The 27938-nt window shown below is 42.5% G+C and overlaps 1 protein-coding gene across 1 annotated transcript in view; it reads left to right on the forward strand.

Annotated features, from left to right (window-relative positions):
• Positions 1–27938, forward strand: part of LARS2 (leucyl-tRNA synthetase 2, mitochondrial) — a 196504-nt gene that overhangs the window by 60243 nt on the left and 108323 nt on the right. The window contains exon 5 of the mRNA XM_069960317.1: positions 4322–4382. Within this exon, the coding sequence (XP_069816418.1) occupies positions 4322–4382 (61 nt within the window). The remainder of the gene's footprint in view (positions 1–4321; positions 4383–27938) is intronic.

A 27938-nucleotide genomic window follows, 5' to 3' on the forward strand; every position in this document is an offset into this window, starting at 1 on the left:
AAGGGTCACTGAGGAACATTGTTCCTTTTGTCTTTTAATTATATTTGCATATCTTGTCTCGCGGTGCAAAGCCTTTACTGCATGGTTCAGTGAATAGACTAGAGATTATGACTTTGAATAATGGTTCTGGTTTTAATCATTCCGAGTTAATTAGCTTTGTATTTGCCTTGGACCAGATTACATCATTCTGTGTGTGTCAATGTTTTCAGGGTTTGTACCAGATTTCAACTTGCTTAACCAGGACAAAACACCTTCTGAAAAATCGTTTTTCTATTTTGTTGATGCCTTTTAAAAGAGTAGCAATTTTTCTTTCATTAAGGATTGAAAAGATGTCTTTTCACAGCACAATTTTAATAGAGAGCAAAAGAAATGATGTCAAATGACTCATAGCCCCATAGTGCACAAATCAGAGATCACCTGCAATGCACAGGTATTGTATATGGGTTTGCGTTATGGAAGAACACAGCGATTGCTCCAGTAACAGGCTTTGTGTTTCAGACTCTTTATCTCAGACTGAGTAAAAGATAAAAAGCTAGATTCATGTTTCTGTTCATTGTGTTTCATAAACAGTCTGTGGATCTGCAGGACATATCCATTATCAGGCTATATCCATTGCAGAATTCCAGACTCTAAAATAGTGACTCAGCATGTTAATCCAATTTTATCTAGACATCCTAATATCCTGTGGTATATATTTCAAAAGGATAGTCTGTGCTGATATTGGTAACAAAGGTGTCTTTAAAGAAACCAAGTAAAATAAATTTATGGAGCTAATGTCTATCCAGATCCGGGGGGGGAGAGAATATATATGAGCAGGGCAGATGTGGGCACATAAATGCAGCACTCTCTGTCCGGGGAGAGAGGGGTTACAGCTATAAGGAGATTACCTTCACAGTCCTGTCCCAGTCCTGTCCCCTGATGCAAGCCCCAGTCTGGATCTGCTATGATTTGGAAGGTGAGAGAGACTTCCTGGGTCAGAGTACAGTGCTGTAGACCCCACTATTATTATTTTTTTTTACTTCAAAAAATGTCATTTGAAACAGTCTTAGGGGTAACTTGGAAAATATGTTACAGGGCTTTCTTACTGCTGTATAATTCGCTGCATTACAAGCCTTTTCTGGGGTCTCCATTGGTCATTCTGGTGTTTTTTTTTTTAATTAATGAAGTGGTCTCAACTCTCCACAGAGACTTGAGGCCCTATTACCAAGCATTTATGAACTGTATTTGGCAAATTATCAGTCATCACGGCCCATAATCACTTGGTGTAATAGCTCCTGCTAAAAGGCAATGATCAGCCGACATGCAAAATGTCAGCTGATCCTTTTCCTTCAACATGTTGAAAGATTTCTCAGTGATAATGATGATCTGCTAGCCCTCGTTCCGTGCAATAGGAGCAGTTGCAGCAGACTTCCGCTATTTCCTATGGTCTCCCCAGACGATATGAAGATTGTCCAGGGAGCCTCTCCCGCCGCTCCCTGCAGCCGGTTTGCACTTAACCGCTAACTGCCGACATGTGTAATAGCGCCATCAGTAAACAAGGAGCGAGGAGTAAGTGAGTGCTGATCTGACAGGTCGGCGCTTGCCTGCCTCTTGCTGATCGGCCTGTGTAATAGGGGCTTAAAAGGCCTTTTGCATGGCCTGATTATTGGCCAGGAGCGTAGCTAGAGACGATTATCAGCTGATCACATCTTTTCATCATGCTCCAAAATGCCTCTTTATCGGCTGCAGCTGGTCCTATTTAAACAGTGGCTTGTGCAGCCGAGAAAGATAAAGAGAAACTGACAGAACCGATATGTATATATCCAGATCACAAGCAGCAGTATATACTTACCAGCCATGTTACTTGTGATCCGGCAGCATCTGGTTCTCTGGTCCGCCGGCCGCTGCTGTAACTTCAGGTGGGGCCTAAAGATACAGACGTCTCGAGGACCAGAGAGCCAGATACTGGATCGCAAGCAGTGTGGCTGATAAGTATATACTGCTGTGTGTGATCTGGAAACTGAAAGCACAGGTTTATATATATCTATGCTGTCAGCTTCCAGGATCGCATGAGCCCATCTGCTCCTTGTATTGCTCATTCTGTAGATGGTTTCCTAACTTCCTTGTTTTAAAAGTGTGTCGTTCTTTTATGTTGTGGTGGCAATTATTGCCTCTAGCAATAACTGCCTCTGGCTGATGACCTCTAGGTCATGACCTCTAGGTGATGATCATTAGCTGATGTCCTCTAGCTGATGACCTCTAGCTGATGACCACTAGCTGATGACCTCTAGCTGATGACCTCTAGCTGATGACCTCTAGCTGATGACCTCTAGCTGATGACCACTAGCTGATGACCTCTTGCTGATCACCACTAGCGGATGAACTCTGGCTGATGATCTCTAGGTGATGTCCTCTAGCTGATGACCACTAGCTGATGACCACTAGCTGATGTCCTCTAGCTGATGTCCACTAGCTTATGTCCTCTAGCTGATGAGAGAAACAGATCGCTGATCTCAGGGAGACCAGCCAAACGATAACACTGCTGGCTGCCAGTTAAAGCGCTCAATGCAATGAAGTCCTAGTTGCATTGCCCCCTCGGACACTTGAATATGCAAAAGAAGAGCCTGTGGAGCCTCATCAAAGAGTCTCGAAACCACCATATTAAGTGGCCCTAGAAGTCAATGTAATGACAAGGGAAAAACCAAGGCCAGGTAACCATCCATATACAGCTGTTTTGGAGTGTTACCCCTCATCGCTGTGGAGCAGGATTCTGGCTAGGTGGGAGCAATGCCTAGTAGAGCCATAAGAGAAATAGATAGCTGATCTCAGGGAGACCAGCCAAACGACAACACTGCCGGCTGCTAGTGAAAGAGCTCAATGCAGTGAAGTCCTAGGTGCATTGCCCCCTGGGAAACATGAATATGCAAAGGAAGAGCCCGAGGAGCCTCATCAAAGAGTGTCGAAACACAGGACTAGCCAGATATCCCTCTGGGAAGGACCCAGCCAAGGGGTGGCTCCTGTAAGGAAACCATTAAAACCACCATATTAAGTGGCCCTATAAGTCAATGTAATGACAAGAGAAAAACCAAGGCCAGGTAACCATCCACATACAGCTGTTTCGGGGTGTTGCCCCTCATCAGTGTGGAGCAGGATTCTGGCTAGGTGGAAGCAATGCCTAGTAGAGCCATAAGAGAAAGATATCGCTGATCTCAGGGAGACCAGCCAAATGATAACACTGTCAACTGCTAATGAAAGTGCTCCATGCAGTGAAGTCCTAGGTGCTCTAGCTGATGACCACTAGCTGATGAACTCTAGGTGATGACCACTAGCTGATATCCTCTAGCTCAGTGCTTCTCAAACTGTGAGGCGCCCCCTAGTTGTTGGTGAGGCCCAGCTGTTGAGCCTGTTTTCACAAAGTAACTATGATCTGCACAGTCCTTTCGCTGTTTGCAAAAATCTCCATTTTAGCAACATTATTAATTTAATTTGTACTTCCTTTATTAGTATAAAGAGTTTGGGAGATGAGTAATAGGTAGCACTAGCATTATTTTCAGCTTTTAAATGGACTTTCACCACAGATAGTGAGGCCCAGGCATCCTCTTGGTGAGTCTGGTGAGGCCTAGACATTGCCTTGATCTGTTGGGTTAGGCTCCAGTAGAAATAGTTTGAGAAGCACTGCTCTAGCTGATGACCACTAGCTGATGACCGCTAGCTGATTTTTGCAATGGTTTAAAATTGTAGTAAACTGCTGTGTTTACTTGTGGTAAAGAAGTAATGTGAATAATACCGATCAGGAATATCCAATCAGGGCAATCATGCGAGATTAAAAGAGATTTGGCTAGTCCAGCTTCCAATAAAAACACACTTTGAATGCATCATTTGTTTGCAGCAATTGATCATTTCATTGCTGCATCCTAGGGTGCACTTGGAAGCCATCTTAGCAATGGGTGATATGGTTCCCTTTAATTGCCGTCCAGAATTCATTAACGTAATAAAACTCCAACATGTATGAACATACCCTAGTAGCATAGTGTTTGCAACTAAGAACCAGCCCGCAGCTGATGTAAACATTTCACTGCTGCCCCCTCAAAAATCTGATGGGTTGGGCTGCAAAAGAGTTATGGTGCATTTACACAGAGAGATTTATCTGACAGATTTTTGAAGCCAAAGCCAGGAATGGATTTGCGAAGAGGAGACATCTCAGTCTTTCCTTTATGACCTGTTCTGTTTACAGTCTGTTCCTGGCTTTGGCTTCAAAAATCTGTCAGATAAATCTTTCCGTCATTGGACCTCTGTCAGTACAGATATTTGCCATTAATCATTGTGTGATTGTATCTTGCAGCAATATCGAGCACATGAGGCAGCAGTTAGAAAGAATTGGCCTGTCATTTAGCTGGGATAGGGTAAGTAAATGCTGTTTGTTACCTGGCAAAAGTTTGTCTTTTTTTATTTCAAGATATACCTGCAGATTTTTTTACCTTAAATACAGTCACACACCTCTAAGACCACCACTCAAAACTGCAATAAATATTGGTCTTCTAGGGGGGTGATCTTGTATGCATAATAAATGGTGGAACTGAAAATCTGTCCCAGGTCTAGATGAGGGGTTGGCGGCAGCATGTACGTCAGGGTTTGCTGCTGAGGACATAGAAAACAATAAGCATATAACCTGCCACAGACTTGTGAAGTGAAGCATCTTTGCCCTAAGACTTATATGACCTTTCTGACTTCAATACAATCTTTGCTACACAAATTTCACATTAATTTTGTTAAAGATTCAACATGGGACTAAATGGCATTTGTTTTCTAAATAATGGCAAAACTCGAACTGTGTTATTCCGGAATGATCTGATCATCTAATTTTCCCAGGAGTGCATGAATCAGACGTTTTCTGGCTGCTTACAGACTAAGAGCAAATTTTACATGATTTAATTGAGGATGTTTGCAGTCACCCTGCCCTTGTCATTCCTGTTGTCTAGGATTGGTTATACACGTCTGAATAATTTCAGATGTGGTGGATTTGCTGACAATTCCACAGTATGACAATACAATACTGTGGATGTGGATGGATTTCTCTCTACGTATAAGGCTATACTTACACCATAAAATACAGGCATAATTTTGAGGTAAAAATACGGCCATATTTTCAATAAAATAATGCACTCCATTGAAGTGAATGGAAATATTGGCCTGCAGTGCATACACTGTATAATATATCAGCTGTTTAATAATATATTATAGCCATTGATTATATTGGTGGACATGCTTTATTTGCAGCCAATTTTTCTTAGCCTTTTAAATTCAGCATCTTACATGGTTTACATAACAAATGCAGTCTTCCTTTCTTTTGTGATATTTTTGGTACAATATCTCTGGCAGTGTTCATCATATGCATCCCTGCTAGACCGACAACTTTTAGTGTTTTGGCTTTTTAACATTTACAGTGTAGTCTACAGAGAAAATATAAAAATAGAGATAAATAGAATATAATTGCTCTATAAAATCCAATTGATGAATTAATATATTAATAAATTCACAGCCACATTTCATTTATACCCTGCCCACCGAGTGAGACTACACACAGCACAGAATGCATCTTTACATCAATAGACCGGTGCCAGCGCAGGGATGCTGGTGCCGTGTTCCTTTTTTCAATCGCAGCCTGGTTCCTGCGCACAGCGCCGGTCTATTCCTGGTCAATGGCCCGGGCCTGAAGCACTGGAGACGGGCCCGCCTGCCCCCAGAATGACAAAACCCCTCTACTCTGGGACTCAGCTCCATTGATTTTAATAGAGCCTTGTCACAGAGGAGAGGGCAAAACGTCTTACTGGGGGCGGGCAGGTCCATCTCGAGTGTTTGAGGCCGAGCCAGTGACCAGGAATAGATCGGCATTCCCTGTGCTGGCACCGGTTTATTGATGTAAAGATCTTAAAGCAATGTACCTGCTTGGCTATTGTTCGCTATAAGTTCTTTTTATTTAAACCAAGTTGTTTCATTTATGCAACAACCCAACTTTACCAGGGCTCTAAAAACTTTTGAAATTACTTCTAGCTTTTCTAGGATCCAGAACATTCATCATTTATTCATACATCTATATTCTCCATGATCCAACTTTTCCAGGATCCTGCACTCATATTCACTTAAAAGACTAGATACAAGTTGGTTTGACATGATATCTAAGGAAGGCTGTTACTGTATGGATTGTATGTGGCTATAAACTTAATATATTAATGAGATTTAAGACTTCATTATATAGAGCAGATATATCCAATTTATTTTTACTTCTATTTCTAATACACATTATTATAAACAAAAAATTTTTAAATCATAGAATAAATTTGTTCTCATGAATAAACAATTTAAAGCAACTCTGTACCCACAATCTGACCCCCCCAAACCACTTGTACCTTTGCATAGCTGCTTTTAATCCAAGATCTGTCCTGGGGTCCATTTGGCAGGTGATGCAGTTATTGTCCAAAAAAAATTACTTTTAAGCTCCCTATGGGCGTATCTGTCACTAACTTTGCACCACCCCTCCATCCCTCCTCCCCACCCTCCTCATCATTGGGAATGCTCCAGGCAGATTGCCTATTATTCACCACCTGTGTTACCACAGCACATGGGCTGGATCATTAAGACACCTGTGCAATGTTCAAACAGAAGTATATGTTCCAGTGGCATTCCTAATGATGAAGAGGGAGGGGAGGAGGGGGTGGTGCAAAGTTAGGGCACAGATACGCCCGTAGGGCATGGAGCTGCAATTTAAAAATTATTTTTTTATGACAATAACTGCATCACCCGCCAAACAGACCGCAGGACAAATATTGGATTAAAAGCAGCTATCCGAAGGTACAAGTGGTTTGGGGGGGGTCAGATTATGGGTACAGAGTCGCTTTAAATAACACAACCTAATCATTCAGCACCCATATTCATATGACTGCCATAAGCATATTTAACCCTTTTACGTCAGCAATATGTATATATACGTTCCTGCTGCAGATGCCCCGTGCAGCAGGAACGTATGTATAAGTTCTTGACTGTCAGATGGTTTTGATGTATGCGGGACCGCTGCAGTGTGAGCGGCCCCGCACACATCAGTGTGTCCAGAGCCGTGGATAATGACAGGCAGCTGCAATCCCGTAGCTGCCTGTGATTAACCCCTTAAATGCCGCAATCTATAGCGTTCACTGTGTTTAAGTAAGTCAGTGACAGCATAAGCACCTGTCACTGACTGATTGGGACTCCTGCTGCCATGCTGTGGGGGTCCCGATCACTCGTACCAATGGGCGGGGGTAAGAAACTTAGCTCCGTCCTGTCGGATCGGCGTTCTCTAGGTATTGTGCTCTCAGGCAGACTCTTATGTATAAATCACCGATAGTACTGATCTATGATATAGCATACATCAGTATATGCAGGGCCGGCGTCAGCACCCGGCTAAGTAGGGCAAATGCCGGGGCCCCCAGCTCCTCTAGGGGCCCACTCCCGTTTGTTACTACATTTTTTTTGTTAGTAAAAAAGAATAACAAGTGTAGTAACAAAGGGGACTGGGCCCCTAGAGGCCGCATGTGACAGTTAGGGGCCCGCCGATCCATACTGGGGCCCCCGAGCACCTGTCTTCCATCACAAATCTTCCCTACAGCCGAGTAGGAAAGAGGACCTTTGAGTCTGAAGGACCTTTGATGATGTCACGGGTCATGTGATCGGACACATGACCTGATAGAGGGCAGCAGGTAGGCTCTGCAAACTAAGTGTCCTGTATGTGCTGGTTCTTCTACTTGTTTTGTGTATAGAGGTCCTGCTGTAATATATCTATATCTATTACAGCAGGATATATATATATATATATATATATATATATATATATTTATATATATATATTACAGCAGGACCTCTATACACAAAACAACTAGATCTCTGTATCTATCTATCTATCTATCTATCTATCTATCTATCTATCTATCTATCTATCTCCTATCTATCTATCTATCTATCTATCTATTTCCCTATCTCCTATCTATCTATATCCTATCTATCTATATCCTATCTATCTATCTCCTATCTATCTATCTATCTTACTATCTATCTATCTATCTATCATCTATCTATATCCTATCTATCTATCTATCATCTATCTATATCCTATCTATCTATCTATCTATCATCTATCTATATCCTATCTATCTATCTATCTATCATCTATCTATATCCTATCTATCTATCTATCTATCTATCTATCTATCTATCTATCTATCTATCTATCATCTATCTATATCCTATCTATCTATCATCTATCTATATCCTATCTATATCCTATATATATCCTATTTATCTCCTATCTATCTATCTATCTATCTATCTCCTATCTATCTATCTATCTATCTATCTATTTCCCTACCTCCTATCTATCATATGAACATGGTGAGACCTCTAGTTCTCCTATATTCAGGCCCTGCAGTGATATACAGTGTGTGTGTGTGTGTATATATATATATATATATATATATATATATATATATATATACACACACACACTGTATATCACTGCAGGGCCTGTATATAGGAGAACTAGAGGTCTCACCATGTTCATATTATAAATAAATATATATATATATATATATATATATATATATATATATATATATATATATATAATGCTGGTGTTGCTAGTTCTCTAGTATACAGCTCCTGCTCTGTGTGTGTGTATGTATATATATACACACACACACACACACACACACACACACACACAGAAGGAGCTGTATACTAGAGAACTAGCAGCACCAGCATGATATATATATATAATCCTGTGACTGGGTCTGACTCCTCCAGAGTCCTGACTACTGCAGAGATCAGGAGATACAGGAGGAGAAAGATATGCAGCAGCCGCATGTTTCTTCTGCTGCAAATCTTTCCTCGCCTGTCTCTCCATGATTTGCTCCTCAAAGGGGCCCGCCGAGGCTCTGTCGCCCAAGGGCCCACAAAAAGCTGGAGCCGGCCCTGAGTATATGCAATCTAATGATAGTGTGAAGTGTAAAAAAAAAAGTTTTTAAAAGTATTTTTTTTAAAAAACCCTTATAAACATCCCCAATATAAGTTTAAAATACCTGTGTGCCCATTATAAAAATAAAAATATGTAAAAATAAATAAACATATTACATATCGTAGCATGCAGAATTACCTGCTCTATTAAAGTATATTGTTCCTGCACAATGAACGACGTAAATAAAAAATAAAACAGGATGGCTGATTTTTTTAAAGTTATATATCAGAAAAAAATTAGCTATATATAAAAAAAAAGCTACCAAATTTTTTCTTTTACACCATGCCGCAAAAAATTGACACCCCAACCAGCCCTTTAGGTGAAAAATAAAAGCACTATGGATCTTAGAGCTACTGTCCACTATAAATGTCAAAACTTACAATAGATCTGTAAATCTTGTAGGACAAATAAAACCTACATTTAATTCTTCCAGCGCTGCAAGATATCAGTAACGTCCCTCTGTTCAAGCAGGGCCAATATATCTTTAGGCTGCTTGTGTGATTTACATTATATGACAGCAACACCAAGCAAAATCCGCTTATTGTCTCCTCTCAGAGCTTGCAAACTGGAACATCTTGTCAGTACAAAGGGAATTCTGTTGTTAGGTGCTCACGTTCCATTATGATCCTGCCAGCAGAATCACTCCCTGTCACACATGGTGAGTGGAGATAGACTTAACAGTCGATGTGTCCATACGCTGCTGTCAGACTAACCTGAAACATGATTTGTCTTCTCCCATTAGTATTCTTTTTCTAAAGAATAATTTAGTTTAGATTAGGATTTACTTCAATTTAAATAAATGTATTTCTGTTTTGTTTATTTCCCAAATCTTGGTTAATAAGGCAAACATGGTGGCTCAGTTGTTAGTTCAAACCCCACCAAGGACAACATCTGCAAGGAGTTTGCATGTTCTCCCTGGTTTGGTTTCCTCTCACCCTCCAAAACATACAGATGAATTTGAAATTTAGATTGTCAGTCCTAATGGGGGACAGGGGCTGATTCGAGTTGTGTCTATTGCTGCAGATTGTTGTTGCACTATATTAATTAATTATTAAAATTGAGTGTGCAGAAAAAACATACAGAAGGATAAATCACAGCATTTCCAAAATAGTGATGTGTTTGCTTTAAATTAATCAGATCACACAATAGCAGTAAATCAAAGAGTGAGGATATGATTGTTATGACAGTTGACCTATAGCTGTTTGCGAATAAATGTATTTGCTTTAGCCCATTTTACACCAAAAAATTACACTTTACGGCATGATTAATCCCCCCATAGTGTTTTGTCACATTTTTATGTGTTTTTAATGCATTGTTTTTGGCAAATTGAAAATAGTGCTATTTTACCACATCCATGCAATACATGGCATGTTAGCAGGAAAATTGTGGTAAAAGAACACATCAGAAATGTAACAAAACAGCCATTGTGAACATTGCCGGAGCTGCACTCTCCATTGTGTGAACTGACATGTCTGTGCGGGATTTCATTCTTTTAAATACAACGTATGTTTTGTTGCAAATTACAACAACGGCCGTCATTTATGCAAAACATACGCTGTGTGAACGTAACCTAAGGGTGTATTTACAAGTACAGTGTCTCAGATACTCTGTAGTGTTATTCCCTATGAAATCTACAATGTAGCCCCTGCCCATTTAACCCACCAGATTCCGGGCTAATAAGTTACATGCCCGCGTTCTCGCTCGCTTCTCTGGCTCCCTGACGTCCCACTTTGCCAATCAGTGTGCTTTACCAGCACAACCAATTGCTGAGCTGAGCGGGACATCAGGGAGCCGGAGAAGCAGGTGGGACTGTGGGCAGGTTAATGTATTAGGGTAGCTTCACACATACCGTATTTTCTGCTGCGGATCCGCAGCAGATTTGACTAAATAATTGAACACAGCATTAAATCTGCACTGTAAAATCTGTAAAATTTTACAGTGCGGATTTAATGCTGTGTTCATTCATTTAGTCAAATCTGCTGCGGATCCGCAGCAGAAAATATGGTACGTGTGAGGCTACCCTTATCCTGGTGGGCTAAGTGGAGATGGGGCTACATTCTCATAGCAGAATGAAAATCCGAGAATGTAGAGCCATAAGGATGGCTTCACCATTGTTTGGATGGCTTCCATAACATGGGTGGGCAGGGATTGTATGGCAAGGCTGGAGGGCAGGTGCAAATCATGGTGAAAATCTATACCAGATCCATAGCTGATGCAGATTTCTAGTGCTGCGTTTACACAGAGTGATAATTTGCTCAATCGTAAAGACTAACGATTTGAAGTAACAATGTGTTTTTTTATAACGATCAGCGTTTAGACGGAACGATATATCATTTAGTAAAATCGTTATTACAATCATTTTAAGATCGCCTAAGCCTATCTCACACATAGGGTGAATCTGTGAAAGACTGTTTACACGAAGCGATCTGCAAATTTTTAGCGAACGACCAACGACGATTTGAGAACATGTTGAAAGATCACAATGAACGCTTGCTCGCTGTGTTTACACAAGCCGATTATCGCTCAAATGTGATCGTTATAGTGAAAATTTGAACGATAATCATTTCTTGTAAACACACCATAAAACTAACACTTGGCAGCCTCAAATCCGGTGGATCTACTAAGAGGCTTGTGCCTCCAAATAAATCTGGCATAGGGGTGGGATTTAGGAGCATGGATATCCCCCCCAATGTGCTGAGCAGCCTTGCTTCCATACGTTATCTGTGTATAAGGATGATGATGTTCCAGCAAACAGCTGATCTACAGGGGTTCCCTACCAATCAGATATAGATAGCCATTAATCAAAAAGTCCTAGAAAATCTATTTTGTTTTGCACATAGGAAGCAAAAAAACAGTGATAATTAAAAGAAATATAGTGTAAAGGTATCCATAGCCTTTTATGTGGAAGCAGTGGGTAACATTTTTACCTTCTACATTCTCACCTGCCCTTACATGTGTTTTACGTTTTTTTTATTTTTTTTGTTTTTTGCTTGCTCCATTGGAGTGTTGTGATCAGTGATTCCAGCTGAGCAATGCTGATGAAAGCGGAGATGGACATCAGACATGCATAGGCTCCCAGTCAAGCCTTCATACAGCTTTATCAACATATAAATAAAAAGTTATGCCTGACAAATGCATTGAGGCAGAAATGAAAGAATGCCTCCTTCTTTAATGGACTAAATTATCATTTTGTAACAGTCTGCCCTTTTCTTCATTTAAATGGATTTTGTAGTCACTTCTTTATAAGCAAAGACATACTGTAATTTGGCGCTGCTGCTTTAGTGACACATAATAAGTCTAGTCTCCTCAAGCCTCCCATTAAAGAGCTTTTTTTGGTGGTGATAGCAGAATAGAGAAAAAACATCACTGCCTGATGTTTCCCTAGGCATAATGAATAAAGTTATGACAAGCAAGGTAAAGTATTAAACTAGTACTGCGTCCAGCTCATATCCTGCTTCCTTGTGCCTTTGCAGTCCGGTACCATCTGCAGTCTTCAGGTAGATCACATTTGATGGGAGATGATTAATAAAGATTACCTGCACTAACTACTTCAATGACAGTCAGTTTCTTGGAGGATACACATAAATATTAATGAAGTTTGACAGTTCCCCCGGAGCAGGCAATATTGCTGACTGTATTCACAAATAGCTATTGTGTGGGCGAATAATGCATAGAAAAGGCTTTACTATTTACCAGGTATATTGTGTGGATTATTTTTCTGCATATGTGTCACATTAAGCTACACAGGTGAAGCTGTCTTGATGGATCATTAACTTGGCAATCTGTTGACTAGTACTGTATTGTTTACGTGCATGTGTTATTTCCCACTTATGCATGACACATGCGAGTTGCTCAAAATATATTCTTAAAGGGAATGTGTCAGCTGTGTACCAGGTACAGAGCCAGCATGATTGATATACAGGTCTCTGCTTAGAGCACTGAGGTCTGGACTTTATTCATTCAGTGAAGGGAGGGGTAGGGGTGTGCATTCTGTGGCTCAGCTCCACCTATAGGGCACCTAAATGTGCAAATAGCCATCAGTAAAAACAAAGGTATGATCTGTTTTTACACCTATCCACCAATGTTTGGAGCTCCATGCTCTTGTATCCAATTTGGCAACTGCTCATGTCCGGCACTCACAAATTACAGAATTCATATTTATTTCGGACAGGCAATAATATATAATAGTAATAATGCTTTTATATAGCACACACAGATTCCGCAGCACTTTACATCGTTTTTGCCAATATAGGCATATAGGTTACAGTTGTCTTCTCATAATGCACTTAACTGGCACATATGACATTGCTGTAGTAACATATCAAAAAGTAGTCACACTTAGATGAAACACAGGGCGCTTTTACAAAATATGTTAACTCCTTTACGACGTGCATGGCTAAACCACAAGCCAGGAAACTGGTTCTTGTGTGTGTCTTGTCTGTAAGGCATCTGAGAATAATATGAAAAAACAGCACAGTGTTAGCGAACAGGACGGATAAAAGAGGACAGCATTTGATTAAAAAAAAATTCTAACACTGGATACCCCTTTAGGGACCTAAAGGTAAAAGGTAGGAACCTTACTTGTAGAAGAAGGTTCTTTTGATATTGTGCGGTTCTGCTTAAAAAACCTTTCGTTCTCAGGGATTTCTCTCTTACATAACTGTCCACATTTCAGGCTGGGTTCACACTACGTAAAAAACACAGCCGTATTTCCTAACAACGGCTGTATGTGCACAAACAACGGCCGTTATTTGCAAAATAACGGCCATTGTTTGTGCAAATATGGCCGTTGTTAGGAAATATGGCCGTGTTTTTTACGTAGTGTAAACATAGCCTCAAGGTGTATAAAACATTACTGCTGTTACACATAAAATGTCCATTTACTAGGGTACACCTATCCTGTATAAAGACATAAAAGCTTTACCGTTCATTATCTATACTATAAAATAATCCTGAAATCTTACAGCTTTTGGCCACTAGACTTAAAACTCCGTTGAGTCTTTCTGTTCTGGACTTCCCATCAGTGTCCTCCTTATCAACACAGACAGTAGTACAGTGCAAGGTGACCCCCCCTCCCAATCAGGGCTGTGGAGTCGGTAAGCCGCAGCTCCGACTCCTGAATTTTATCAGGACCAACTCTGACTCCTGCTCCTTCATAAATGGCCGGTCATATACCAGGGAAGTTATTTATCACACTGGCTCAGCAGCTTCTCCCTAATGTCCTACATGATCCTGGGGCGACATCTGAGTGAATAAGGAAACATATAAAGCAGCTTCTCCTGTGTGTGCAGTCGATGCAGCCAGTCTCCAGCCTCCATGTCCTGAACAACTCAGAACTAGACTAGATGGAGCAGGTGATCTTTTCCTGCTGACAGTCTTCTATGTTTCTGACTAAATATTCACCATACCTAAAGAAACACTGCTAACAATGCCAGATCTCTGTGATATAGAGGTCAGCCATAGTGATATAGAGGGGGTCACTAATAGTGATATAGAGGTCACGCAGTGATGTAAAAGGTCACTGTGGGGGCACGCAATAGCACACACACACACCCACCCACACAGCCTGCTGCAGCTATAGCACACTCACACAGCCTGCTGCAGCCATAACACACACACACAGCCTGCTGCAGCCATAGAACACACACACAGATTGCTGCAGCCATAGCACACACACACACAGCCTGCTGCAGCCATAGCATGCACACACAGCCTGCTGCAGCCTTAGCACACATACACACAGCCTGCTGCAGCCATAGTGTGCGCGCACACACACACACACACACACACACAGCTTGCTGCAGCCATAGCACACAAACACACAGCCTGCTGCAGCCATAGCACACACACACAGCCTGCTGTAGTCATAGCACACATACACACAGCTGCAGCCATTGAACACTGAAGAAAAACACACAATCTTCTCCCTGAGAAAAAAACACCACACTGAGGACAGAGGTTACTGCTACACTACTTATGTCTTCTCCTCCTCCTCTATATTACACAGGATATCTTCATATTACACTGCTGCTCATATACAGTCTTCCAGCATCCAGGAAGAGAACAGCACAGATCTCCCCCCACACAATGGACTCTTCCAGCTCAGAAGCAAGCTGCCAAATAGTGACCAACAACTTTTCCATGACCCACCATATGTAATAGGGCCAGTTTCCTATTAGAATGTTGCCTTTTAATGTATATTCATGAGCAAAACTTGTAAAATTCATATCAAAATTCAATTCTATTCTTAAAGATTTTTTTAAAGCTGGAGTCGGAGTCGGTACATTTTTTTCCAACTCCGACTCCAGCCAAAACTAGCTCTGACTCCACAGCCCTGCCCCCAATGGCATGAAACTACAGAATATGCTCATAAATGTATCCCTTATAAAGAATAGGGTCTGGAGAGTTTCATTGTTTTTATGGCCATGAGGCTTGCCATAAAGCATGTCAATAAGCAAAAACAACTCAGGCAAGATGGCAGCCCCCATAGTAACCTGCAAGTGTAACTACAAGCTGTACACCTCCATAAAGGTTAAAGGCTCCCCTCACCAGCTCAGCAGCTGCGACCTTATTGTAACCATTTGCTTGCTTTGTTAATGTTCAAATAGCACCGTGCCACACCAGTGCATCAGTTATCCCTTCTCCCCTACATGACACCTGTAGTAGTATGCTGTATAAATTATCTGCCCAGCACAGTCCAGCCTGTCCCCTGCTTGCTGTTATGCTACTGATGTTTTATTTCTGCTCATATAGCATATTACAGTGCATCAGTAACCACCCCAACATGCCATCTCTAGTAGTGTACTATCATCAGCCCTGCACTTTGCAAGCTTGTTCAGTATACTATCACATTTTATGGCATAGCAGAGAGGAGTACGTGATGTGCCCTGATGTGCTGTCGATGAAGTGAAGTAAGGGAGGAAGTATGAGCTACTGGAAAATAGCTCAATCCTGCTCCAGCCCCTGAAATGGAGGGAATTAAAGGGGAACAATAGGTAGAGGTTAAAAAAAATTAAACTTCTGCAGGGGGGGGGGGGGGGGGTTGTTCTGTATTGTGCTTATGTCCCTCCTGGTTGAGCAGTTCCCAGAATGCAATGCTTTCCCTTAGCTGATCATCACAGTCCCCCACCCATCACAATCAGTAAAATTAGTGCTGCACCTGCTTCTGGCCATTCAGAGATGGTGGATCACTCAGGGGATTGGGGGATCCAGCCGAGCCTCCTGTGACATCACACCCTTCCACCTGTCTGCATCATCAGCCTGTCCTCAGCAAACACACACAATGTGGGACAGAGGCATGGAATATTTGTCTCCTGGGGGGGAGAGCAGAGGGAGCAGGAGACAATGTGAATTGGCACAGGGGCCATTTTTTTCACTTCCTGGATTTCTATCAGCTACCAGTGTGGCAGAACCATACAGATATGGTAATATAACTTTTGAAGGAAAACACTTTTTTCTTATCCGGAGTAGCCCCTTTAAAAATAGCTGTGCACCACAGAGGGGATTCTCTCAGAGACTCTGTAAAAATGGTGAGAGCTCCTTGTCACTACTCAGCTAAAAAAACAGGATTTTTTAAAATGAAAGTATAGGTATGCATTGTGTATGTATAATTGCATAATTATTACAGTTACTTCCACAGTACATTAACACAACTATATATGTAGCACAATTATACTAAACAGTCCAATTTACTATGTATTTCAAATTTTTACCCTTTTAATATTTTGTACTTTTCTTGGTTGTTTTTAGATAACGAAAATTGTGACCTTTAACTTGTCAAATCTACAGATTTGTCACAAACTATTCCGTTCAGACAATACTGTGCTATCAGACAAACCATTCTGTAGCCCAATAGTTCTTTTGCACTTGTAATCTGTGAGGGTCTCTGCTCACACATTCTACCTTGATCATTTGGCATGGCAGGTATATGTTCAAATCTGCTGTGATACTTGTTACCATTAGAGTGTACAGTCATGGCCAAAAGTTTTGAGAATGACACAAATATTAAATTTTCACATGATCTGTTGCCCTCTGGTTTTTATGTGTGTTTGTCAGATGTTTTAATCACATACAGAAATATAATTGCAATCATATTATGAGTAACAAAAGCTTATATTGATAGTTAGAATGAGTTAATGCAAATAAGTCAATATTTGCAGTGTTGACCCTTCTTCTTCACGAGCTCTGCAATTATCCCTGGCATGCTCTCAATCAACTTCTGGACCAACTCCTGACTTATAGCAGTCAATTCTTGCACAGTCAATGCTTGCATTTTGTCATAATTTGTTGGTTTTTGTTTGTCCACCCGTCTCTTGATGATTGACCACAAGTTCTCAATGGGATTAAGATCTGGGGAGTTTCCAGGCCATGGACCCAAAATCTCTGTTTTGATCCCTGAGCCATTTAGTTATAACCTTTGCTTTATTGCAAGGTGCTCCATCAAGCTGGAAAAGGCATTGTTGATCGCCAAACTGCTCTTGGACGGTTGGGAGAAGTTGCTCTTGGAGGACATTCTGGTACCTTTCTTTATTCATGGCTGTGTTTTTAGGCAAAACTGTGAGAGAGCCGATTCCCTTGGCTGAGAAGCAACCCCACACATAAATGATTTCAGGATGCTTTACAGTTGGCATGAGCCAAGACTGGTGATAACGCTCACCTCGTCTTCTCCGAATAAGCTGTTTTCCAGATGTCCCAAACAATTGGAAAGGGGATTCATTAGAGAGAATGACTTTACCCCAGTCCTCATCAGTCCACTTTCAGTCAGTCTGTTTTTTTCTGGAGAGAAGTGGCTTCTTTGCTGCCCTCCTTGAGACCAGGCCTTGCTCCAAGAGTCTCCGCCTCACAGTGAGTGCAGATGCACTCACACCTGCCTGCTGTCATTCCTGAGCAAGCTCTGCACTGCTGGTAGCCCGATCCCACAGCTGAAACACTTTTTAAGACATGGTCCTGGCACTTGCTGGTCTTTCTTGGGCGCCCTGGAGCCCTTTTGGCAACAATGGAACCTCTCTCCTTGAAGTTCTTGATGATGCGATAGATTGTTGACTGAGGTGCAATCTTTCTAGCTGCGATACTCTTCCCTGTTAGGCCATTTTTGTGCAGTGCAATGATGACTGCACGTGTTTCTTTAGCAATAACCATGGTTAACAGAAGAGAAACAATAATGCCAAGCACCAGCCTCCTTTTAAAGTGTCCAGTGGTTTCATTCTTATTTAATCATGACAGATTGATCTCCAGCCCTGTCCTTATCAACACCCACACCTGTGTTAATGGAGCAATCACTGAAACATTGTTAGCTGGTCCTTTTAAGACAGGGCTGCAATGATGTTGAAATGTGTTTTGGGGGATAAAGTAAATTTTCTAGGCAAATATTGAGTTTGCAAGTAATTGCTATTAAGCTGATCACTCTTTATAACATTCTGGAGTATATGCAAATTGCCATTTTAAAAACTGACTGAAAAGACTTTGTAAAAAAAATTTTTATTTTTTTTTATCATTCTCAAAACTTTTGGCCATGACTGTATAGCCCTGCATTCTCGTAGTGGATTTCCATTCCGCTGCGAAAATGTGACAGCTTTCTTTAAAAGGAATCTGTCACTAGGTTTATGCCGCTCTAAATTAGAGCAGTATAAACTAGTGACTGAAATGCTGAACAGATTGGTGTGTTACTTACATCATTCTGTTCAGCCATTCTCCTAATATGCAGGAGAATAGGATTCTTGACACACCCCTCCCCCCGCCCTCCAGCTGCTGATTGACAGCAGCTGGTGGGTGAAGTTTTCTGCTTCTCATGAATAATGGGGACTACTGGGCTTATGTACATAATGGAGAGGACTAATTGACCATGTTATTCAGGATATCGCTGAATCAGCTGCACAGAACAATGTAACTGATGCCTCATTCTGTTCAGCTTCTCTGTCACTAGTTTGTTAGCCTTACATAGCACCTGCTGACTCTTAAATTACTTTTATGTCGTGCTGGTAAAAATAATAAATACACCATGCTTACCCGCCTGTGTTCCTTTCGTGCGATCCCATCTGCTGCTTTGGGTCCTGGCTCACTTAGGGTACTATTACACGGAACGATAATCGGCCGAGTCGGCTTGATTCGGCCAATTATCGTTCCGTGTACTAAAGACACCGATCAGCCGATGATCGTTGTCATCGGCTGATCGTTGATATAAGTTCAGACCTATAATCTTCGGGCGCCGACCGTGCACAGCTACGTGTAATAGACGATTAGCAAAGAAGAATACATACCTAATCCATGGTCCAGGGTTCCTCTTCCTCAGAGCTTCTTACCGGGTCCCGTGCGCTCCGGCTTCTCAGCGGCCTGTGTCAGCTGACAGGCCCCTCGGCCAATCACAGGCCGGAACTGCCGCAGCCAGTGATTGGCCGAGCGGCCTGTCAGCAGAGACAAGCCGCTGTAAAGCTGAAGTGCGCGGACCCGGGGAGAAGTTAAGAAGGAGAGTAACCCTGGACCATGGATTAGGTATGTATACAGTTTAAACAAAGGCTGCAAGGACATCGGTAACGATGTCCCTGCAGCCCTTGTTTAACGATTATCGGGACGTGTAATAGGCCAAGTAAACGAGCAACGATCTAGCAGAACGCTGCTCGTTTACAGGTATTATCGGGCCCCCATCCGCCCGTGTAATACTACCCTTAGAGTTCGCTCAGCCAATCACTGTCTATGGTGGGACATGGCAGTGATTGGCGTAGCGGGCTGATAGCGAGTCAGGACCTGGAGAAGCAGACAGGAGCATGCCCTAGGAACTTGGGCAGGTAAGCATGGCATCTTCATTATTTTTACCGGCATAATATAGAAGTAGTGAAAAAAAAAACCTGTCACTACATTGTCTCAGTGGAATGAAAATCTGCTGCAAGAATATAGAGCCATAAACTCTTAATGGTAATGAGTACCGCAGCGGATTTGATGCGAAAAGCACTGTGTGAAATCTGCTGCAAACTCATTACATGTGAATTTTGATGTGCAAATTAGTTTTATGCATGTTCTGGTTTGGTTTAGTGCATTGTTCACATGCCTAGGTTTGCACTCCGGCAGTGGTTCACGCTTTTTTATTGTTAGACGTGGTATTAAAATTCGGCTCGATTCACTTCAGTGGAACTGAGCTGCAAAACCACATTGAAACTGCAGACAAGAGTGTGCTGTTCAGGAAGAGATCAGCCATGTTTTTGTAAGCCTGTTTGACCCCTTTAACGTGTACGTCTTCTGATAGTGGAAGTTTGGTCTCCCGAGACTTACCACCCCCCCTCTCCAGGGCCAGTACTATTATCTGAAAGAAGATCAGTACTCATAGTGGATTCCTTTAATTACTGTATGTGTCATGGAGCTGTGACCCCAGAAATCATTTCCTAGCTTTTCTTCATCAGTGTGACATTTGATGAGCTTGAGCCCTAGAGTATTAATCTTCTGTAAGGAAAATAATTATTAATATCTGTAAATCAGTAGTCTAGTCATTTATTATTAAATGTTTAATTTCCAGGGGAATTAAGTGGCTTTTCTTGTTCTCTTCTCTTACTGCACTTTTTTTTTTTATATACGTTATACTGGGTCCAAACTATTTTAGGAGTGATCAAATTACCATAGGTTTTAGGAGCCAATTATACTATGACAGTACTCAGTATGAGTTATACTGTGGCCTGGGACTATGAAGTTACGCTCCATAGTAGCATGGCACTCTCAGTAAACTCTGGATTCAGTTAAGCTCGAGGTTAAAAAGGAAAAAGTCAAAAAGTTACTTTGTGGCCATCCAGAAAGACATGGTTTTTTTTTTTTTAGCAACCAAGCCTCAGGAAGAAGGATCCACTCAGACCCATCAGCAAACAGCCTGTTGTTCTCATTTGATAAGTTGCTGACCCAGACCTAAAAACTGAGTGTGACACCTAGGGCTGGGCGGTATACCGTCAAAATACCGATACCGTCACTGGCGTCGGTTAACCGACCTCAACTCTGCCAGGACAGTATCTGCGGTATTTCCCCACCCGGCGGCCGCATGCTCTGCTCCCCTCCCCTCAGATCTCCCTCGCTGATCCTCCGATTCACCTCCCAATTCCAGCCAGGGCGCACATATGCAAGGTATGGAAGATCCTGCTGCGGGGGCTGAAGAGGAAGACTCTGACCGGCTGCGCACAGGCGTGCTGTGTGCTCAGCGCTGCTGCTGCTGCCGGGCGGCTCACTTCTCCTAGCTTCTCTGGAAGCTGCACAGTGAGCCCTGCCCCCCTCTCTCCCACACATACAGTGGCTGCAGGGGGTCAGCTATAGGTCGGCACATCCTGGCTCCCATGGGCACCGCACTCTCTCCCGCACAGGAATCCTCGGAGCCCCGTTATCTTTTGATCTTGTGCTGGAAGCGGCCATGTGTGACGCTCAGCCCGGGACACAGATATATGTGCTACACCGACACTGAGTGACAGGGGCTGAGGATTCTTGTGCGGGAGACAGAGAGCGGTGCCCGGCGGAGGAAGGAGGTGCCGACCTATACCTGCCCCCAACTGTATGTGCTGGAGAGGGGAGGCAGGGCAGCATCTGACAGTGACTGGGGGCAGAGAGAGAGAGAGATGGATAGATAGGAGATAGATAAAGATGGATGGATAGATAGATAGGAGTCCTATCTATCTCCTATCTATCTATCTATCTATCTATCTATCTATCTATCTATCTATCTATCTATCTCCTATCTATCTCCTATCTATCTATCTATCTATCTATCTATCTATCTCCTATCTATCTATCTATCTCCTATCTCTCTATCTCCTATCTATCTCCTATCTATCTCCTATCTATCTATCTCCTATCTATCTATCTCCTATCTATCTATCTATCTATCTATCTATCTCCTATCTATCTATCTATCTATCTATCTATCTATCTATCTATCTATCTATCTCCTATCTATCTCCTATCTATCTCCTATCTATCTATCTATCTATCTATCTATCTCCTATCTATCTCCTATCTATCTATCTCCTATCTATCTATCTCCTATCTATCTATCTCCTATCTATCTATCTATCTATCTATCTATCTATCTCCTATCTATCTATCTATCTATCTATCTATCTATCTATCTATCTATCTATCTATCTATCTATCCCCCCAGTGTGTATATATAGACGGACAGACAGGAGATAGATAGGTAATAAATAGTAGATAGATAGGAGACAGGTAGATAGATATAATATAGAGAATCCACAGCACTCTTGAGTAAACGGAGAAAACAATCTGTGATTTATTTCTTTAAAGCCTAGTGCAAAACATGAGGGCATTCAGCGGCATTTCGACACCATTTTCAAGCGGATAGATAGGAGATAGATAGATGATAGATAGATAGATAGATAGGACTCCTATCTATTATCTATCTATCTCCTATCTATCCGCTTGAAAATGGTGTCGAAATGCCGCTGAATGCCCTGATGTTTTGCACTAGGCTTTAAAGAAATAAATCACAGATTGTTTTCTCCGTTTACTCAAGAGTGCTGTGGATTCTCTATAATATATCTATCTACCTGTCTCCTATCTATCTACTATTTATTACCTATCTATCTCCTGTCTGTCCGTCTATATATACACACTGGGCAGATAGGGGGATAGATAGATAGATAGATAGATAGATAGATAGATAGGAGATAGATAGATAGATAGGACTCCTATCTCCTATCTATCTATCTATCTATCTCCTATCTATCTATCTATCTATCTATCTATCTATCTATCTATCTTCTATCTATCTATCTATCTATCTATCTATCTATCTATCTATCTATCTATCTCCTATCTATCTATCTATCTATCTATCTATCTATATGCTGTATAGATATGGCTAACAATATAGGCAGCACACTAAACGAACTGTGGGTGCAGCAGACGAATCCCAGACCTTTGACCAAGTCAGCTAGTAAAAAAAACTCTGCAGCACTCTGATGGTAATACAAACGTGAAAACGTGAATTTATTCCATATAACAATGTGCAGCAAACTTCACAAGTAATATATGACATTTTGGCGTCTCCTATGCCATTTTCAAGTGGCACTTGAAAATGGCGTAGGAGATGCCAAAACATTGTGTATTACTTGTGAAGTTTGCTGCACATTGTTATATGGAATAAATTCACATTTGTATTACCATTGGAAAATAGGGTTTTCAAAAGGGGTGTGGCTTTTAAAAAGGGCGTGTCATAATTATCGTTCAATTTATCGTTACCGCGACGAATTGTATGATAAACCGCAATATTGATTTAGGCCATTATCGCCCAGCCCTACACTGCAGGAACATGTAGATTCAGTGCACATGCTTTTAATCCCTCCTGTTTGTCCCATTCTATCTGCAGTAGCTATGGTGAGCGCAATACCTTATCCAAACAAACAACAAAGGTGCCAAAAATAACCTAGGGGTTATAGATGTGAATCTTTTTATCAGGAAATTAGCTCTACATAAATGGCATTTACAGCGCCAATGCGATGGGAGAGCTTTTTTGCGACAAGAACGTGAGGCGCATGATACACTTGTAGATCTCTTGAGTGAGAATGAAAGCTCACAAATTATACTTCCTCAGACTGATCTGAAACCTAGATCCAGATTCACACCTAATTTTTCTATGTACCCAAATTTGGAGACCTTCCTGGCCTTGGTTACGGATGACCTCAAAAAATTACCTATGAGAAAAGATAAAGTATACAGAAATCTGACACCCTCCGAACAAATTGCTCTGGAGGAATTGAGATCTTATACCAATTTGATACTTAAACCCTCCGATAAGGGGGGGAATATTGTAGCCATGGACAAGGTCGAGTATGTAAGGATGGTTAAAACACTGCTGGATGATACAAGTACATATACCATACTTAGTGCAGACCCTACGGCTCCTTTTCTACAAGACCTGAAAAAATTATTGGATGATGCTAAGTCTTCCAAAGTAATCACTGATGAGGAGTACAAATTTATTTTCAATTCATAACCTACCATTGCCGGTTACCATAAGCAGGTTACCCCTATGCGTGGCCGTCCAATTGTTTCGGGCAATGATAGCCTGACGCAGGGAGCCAGTATTTATGTCGACAGGGTCCTCATGCAGTTCGTTACCTCCCTCCCCTCATACTTACATGACACTAAAGACACAGTGCTCAAGCTCACTAATCTCACGGTTTCTAACACTACTTACCTTGCGAGTCTGGATGTAGAATCACTTTATACGAATATTCAGCACCATTTAGGTTTAGAAGCGGCATCACACTTTTTGAGCACTAGAAGTAGGCACCTGAATACACACAACAATTTTGTGTTGGCACTGTTACAATTTGTGTTGACACATAACTATTTTCTTTTTAATGGCTCTTATTATTTTCAAGAGAAAGGGACCGCGATGGGGAGCACTTGTGCACCCACCTACGCAAATTTATTTTTGGGGTGGTGGGAGCACTTTCACGTTTTTAATGAGGATTTGAGTTTTTTTCACTAGTCACATTTTATTTTGGGGGCGGTTTATTGATGATGTTTTGATTTTGTGGGAGGTGGAACGGGATTTGTTTGTGGACTTTGTCGACATATTGAACAACAACTACTTGGGGATGCATTTTACTTTTGAAATTCAGAAACAGTCTATTAATTTTTTGGATATCAAAATAAGTATTGATGATGATTTGAATATCCAAACGGATATTTTCCGTAAACATACTGCGACAAAAAACTTGTTACATTGGACCAGTTGGCACCCTGTCCCGTTAAAAAATGGAATACCAACGGGACAATATTTATGTGCCAAAAGGAACTGTTCCAGTGAACAAGATTTCCAACGTGAATGCAGAAATCTACAGTCTCGTTTCACATCACGTGGATATCCAAGAAAACCCCTGAAAAGGGCATATCATAGAGCATGTGCCAGTGACCGCTCGACCCTTCTCGCGACAAACACCACTGTATCTAGTCCCAACAAAATCATCAGGTGCATAGGGACTTATGACTCAGATGCAATTGAAATTAAGAGAGTATTACAGAAATATTGGGGCATTTTATTGCTAGATGAAGATTTGAAGGAAGTGGTTGGACAAAGACCTAACATTACTTATCGGCGAGGCAAAAACTTACGTGACCTGCTGGTTCACAGTCATCATGGTGGTGGACAAATCATCAGAGGCCCTAGCGTTTTGGGTTCATATCCTTGTGGCCATTGCGGGTTTTGCCAATATATGATTAAAACACAGGAATTCACCAATCCTACCGACGGTAAAATCTATCAGATTAGACAATTTATAAATTGTAGTTCCAGAGGAGTGGTGTATGCAATAAGATGTGGTTGCAACAAATTATACATCGGTAAGACCATTCAGGAGTTGAGAAGAAGAGTCTCCAAACATTTGAGTTGCATACGCACATCTCAGGACACACCTCTGTCGCGACACGTACATGCACATTCCATAATGGTGATTTCAAACATTTACAAATATGGGGTATATGCCACATTAAACTGGGAGAACGCAAGGGCAATCTGGATCTACAGTTGCTCCGTGAAGAGGCGAGGTGGATTTTTCGTCTTTCTAGTCTGAGTCCGAATGGACTTAACCCCTTAACGACATCGGGCGTAAACTTACGCCCTCGCGCCCTGGTACTTGGCGCATCAGGGCGTAAATTTACGCCCGATGTTTCCCCGATCGCTGCGTGTTCACACACAGCGGTCGGGGAAGATGGCCTGCTATAAATCATAGCAGGCCATCTTAGCTTCACGGCACGGGGGGTGGTTAACACCCCCCGTGCTTACGATCGCCGCTATAGGCTGATCAATTCAGATCAGCCAATAGCGGCGATCGGAACCTTTCCGGGTCATCGGCGACCCGATGACCCGGAAAAAAATGGCGGTCGGTGCTGTCCGAGGACGGCACCGACCGCCATTACTGTAAAAAGTAATGGTGATCGCCGTGCCACCGGCCCGATCGCCGTGAACGGCCGGCCGGCCGTTCACGGCGATCGGGCCGGTGGCACGGCGATCAGAGTCCCACAAAATAGTAAATACCTGCCCTGGACCCCTCAGCTAGGCAGCCGAGGGGTCCAGAGCAGGTATTTGTACATTACTCACCTGTCCCGGGCTCCTGATCGGCGTCTTCCGGGTTCGCGGCATCCTCGTCTTCGTTCGGGTCTTCGGCTTCTTCCGTGACGTCACGTTCGGCTTCTCTCGGCTATTTTCGGCTCCAGCGTCGGCTGTTTCCGTATTTTGCGCTCTGCTGCCCTCTAGCGGCTGATATGTGTAATACACGTATCAGCCACTATAGGGATGTTCAGAATGTAGAATTTTTTATTTTTTTTTTCAAATTTTTTTTTTCTATTTTCCGCACCCTATCGCCGCTGAGTGTTGATCAGCATCGCACGAAAGTGCGCTGCTAATCAGCAACTCCTCCTTTTTGGCGTAGGGTGTTTTTTTTCTATATTCTACTGCCACGGTCTGCTTATAAGTGCCGCACATAAGTGCGGCATTTATCAGCAACTCCTTTGTTGGCGTAGGTTTTTTTTTTATACTTACTGTAAAAAAACACGTAAAAAACACTACATTACACCACACTACATTGAATAAAGTTTGACACTACACCACTACATACCCCATATACCAATCCCCGTATAAAGATGGCCCCCAGGGTGTTTTCGGCGTCAGAGGGATACGTTATTATTACCTCCGACACCGAAACAGCCAGTGAGGATGAATGGGGGGGATCGTTCTTTCCTCCATTCATCCTCATCATCCAGTGACGTGTCTGGGGGTAGCGTAGCGTACGCTGCCCCCCAGACACGTCTTTTCCGCCAGTACCGTCCCAATAAGAGATGACGGTATGGTGTGAAATTCTACACACTCTGTGACAGTACCTCAGGGTACACTTACAGATTTAGGGTACGTGCACACTGCGGAATGGCGAAGGATAACCCTTTGTGCATTCCGCAGCTGGCACCCGCCGGCGGACTGATGCGGGCGCATGTCTCTACCCGTGTCATAGACTCCATTCTATGCACGGGCGGATTCCATCGTCCATCCAAAGAATGAATACGTTGGACGGAGAGCGGAATCCGCCCGTGCATAGAATGGAGTCTATGACACGTGTGGAGACGTGCGCCTGCATCAGTCCGCCGGTGGGTGCCAGCTGTGGAATGCACAAAAGGTTATCTGTCGCGATTCCGCAGTGTGCATGTACCCTTAGAGTGTATGTAGGAAGGGACACCTGAATCCAGCCCCCAGATGCCCCCTCCCCCCCCATCCTCGGAGTTAGTGGGAAGATCGTTCGGGAACTGATCTTTCCATTGCTGGATAAAGGTTACCACCTGTACGGGTATAACCTTTATACCAGCACCCCCTCTTCCGGTCCCTCGCTGCCCTGTAGCTTGCGGCACGATCCGAACATATCAGAAGCCGTAATAGCGCCCTAATATTTAGCAGCCATGGAGCGGACCCAACGCTTCTGGATATGAAGGACCCCCTATCGCACCAGGACAACATTTTCCAGGTGACGTCCCCCACACTGGAGAACGGGAGACCCCAGAAGAAGTGCAGAGTGTGGCGTAACAGGGGGATCAGGAAGGACACCATTTTCCAGTGTGACACCTGTCCTGATCACCCCGGCTCTGCATACTGGATCGCTCCAAGGCGCACCACACGTCACTGGGGTTCTACATTATCTAAATTCTGTCCCTTATTCCTATTTCAGGGGTCACGTTGATCCAGGGATTATTCTGATTGCCATTATGGAGTCGGGAAGGAATTTTTCCCCTGTGATGAGGCTACTGTCGTCTGCCTCACAAGGGTTTTTTGCCTTCCTCTGGATCAACACAGGTTGAATTTGATGGACACCTGTCATTTCCAACCTTATAAACTAATAATTGGCCTAATACCCCCAAATAAATTAGACTTGTCCCTTTTCCCCAGCTA

The sequence above is a fragment of the Dendropsophus ebraccatus genome, chromosome 2 (genome assembly GCF_027789765.1).
Source record: "Dendropsophus ebraccatus isolate aDenEbr1 chromosome 2, aDenEbr1.pat, whole genome shotgun sequence".
Classification (NCBI taxonomy): domain Eukaryota; kingdom Metazoa; phylum Chordata; class Amphibia; order Anura; family Hylidae; genus Dendropsophus; species Dendropsophus ebraccatus.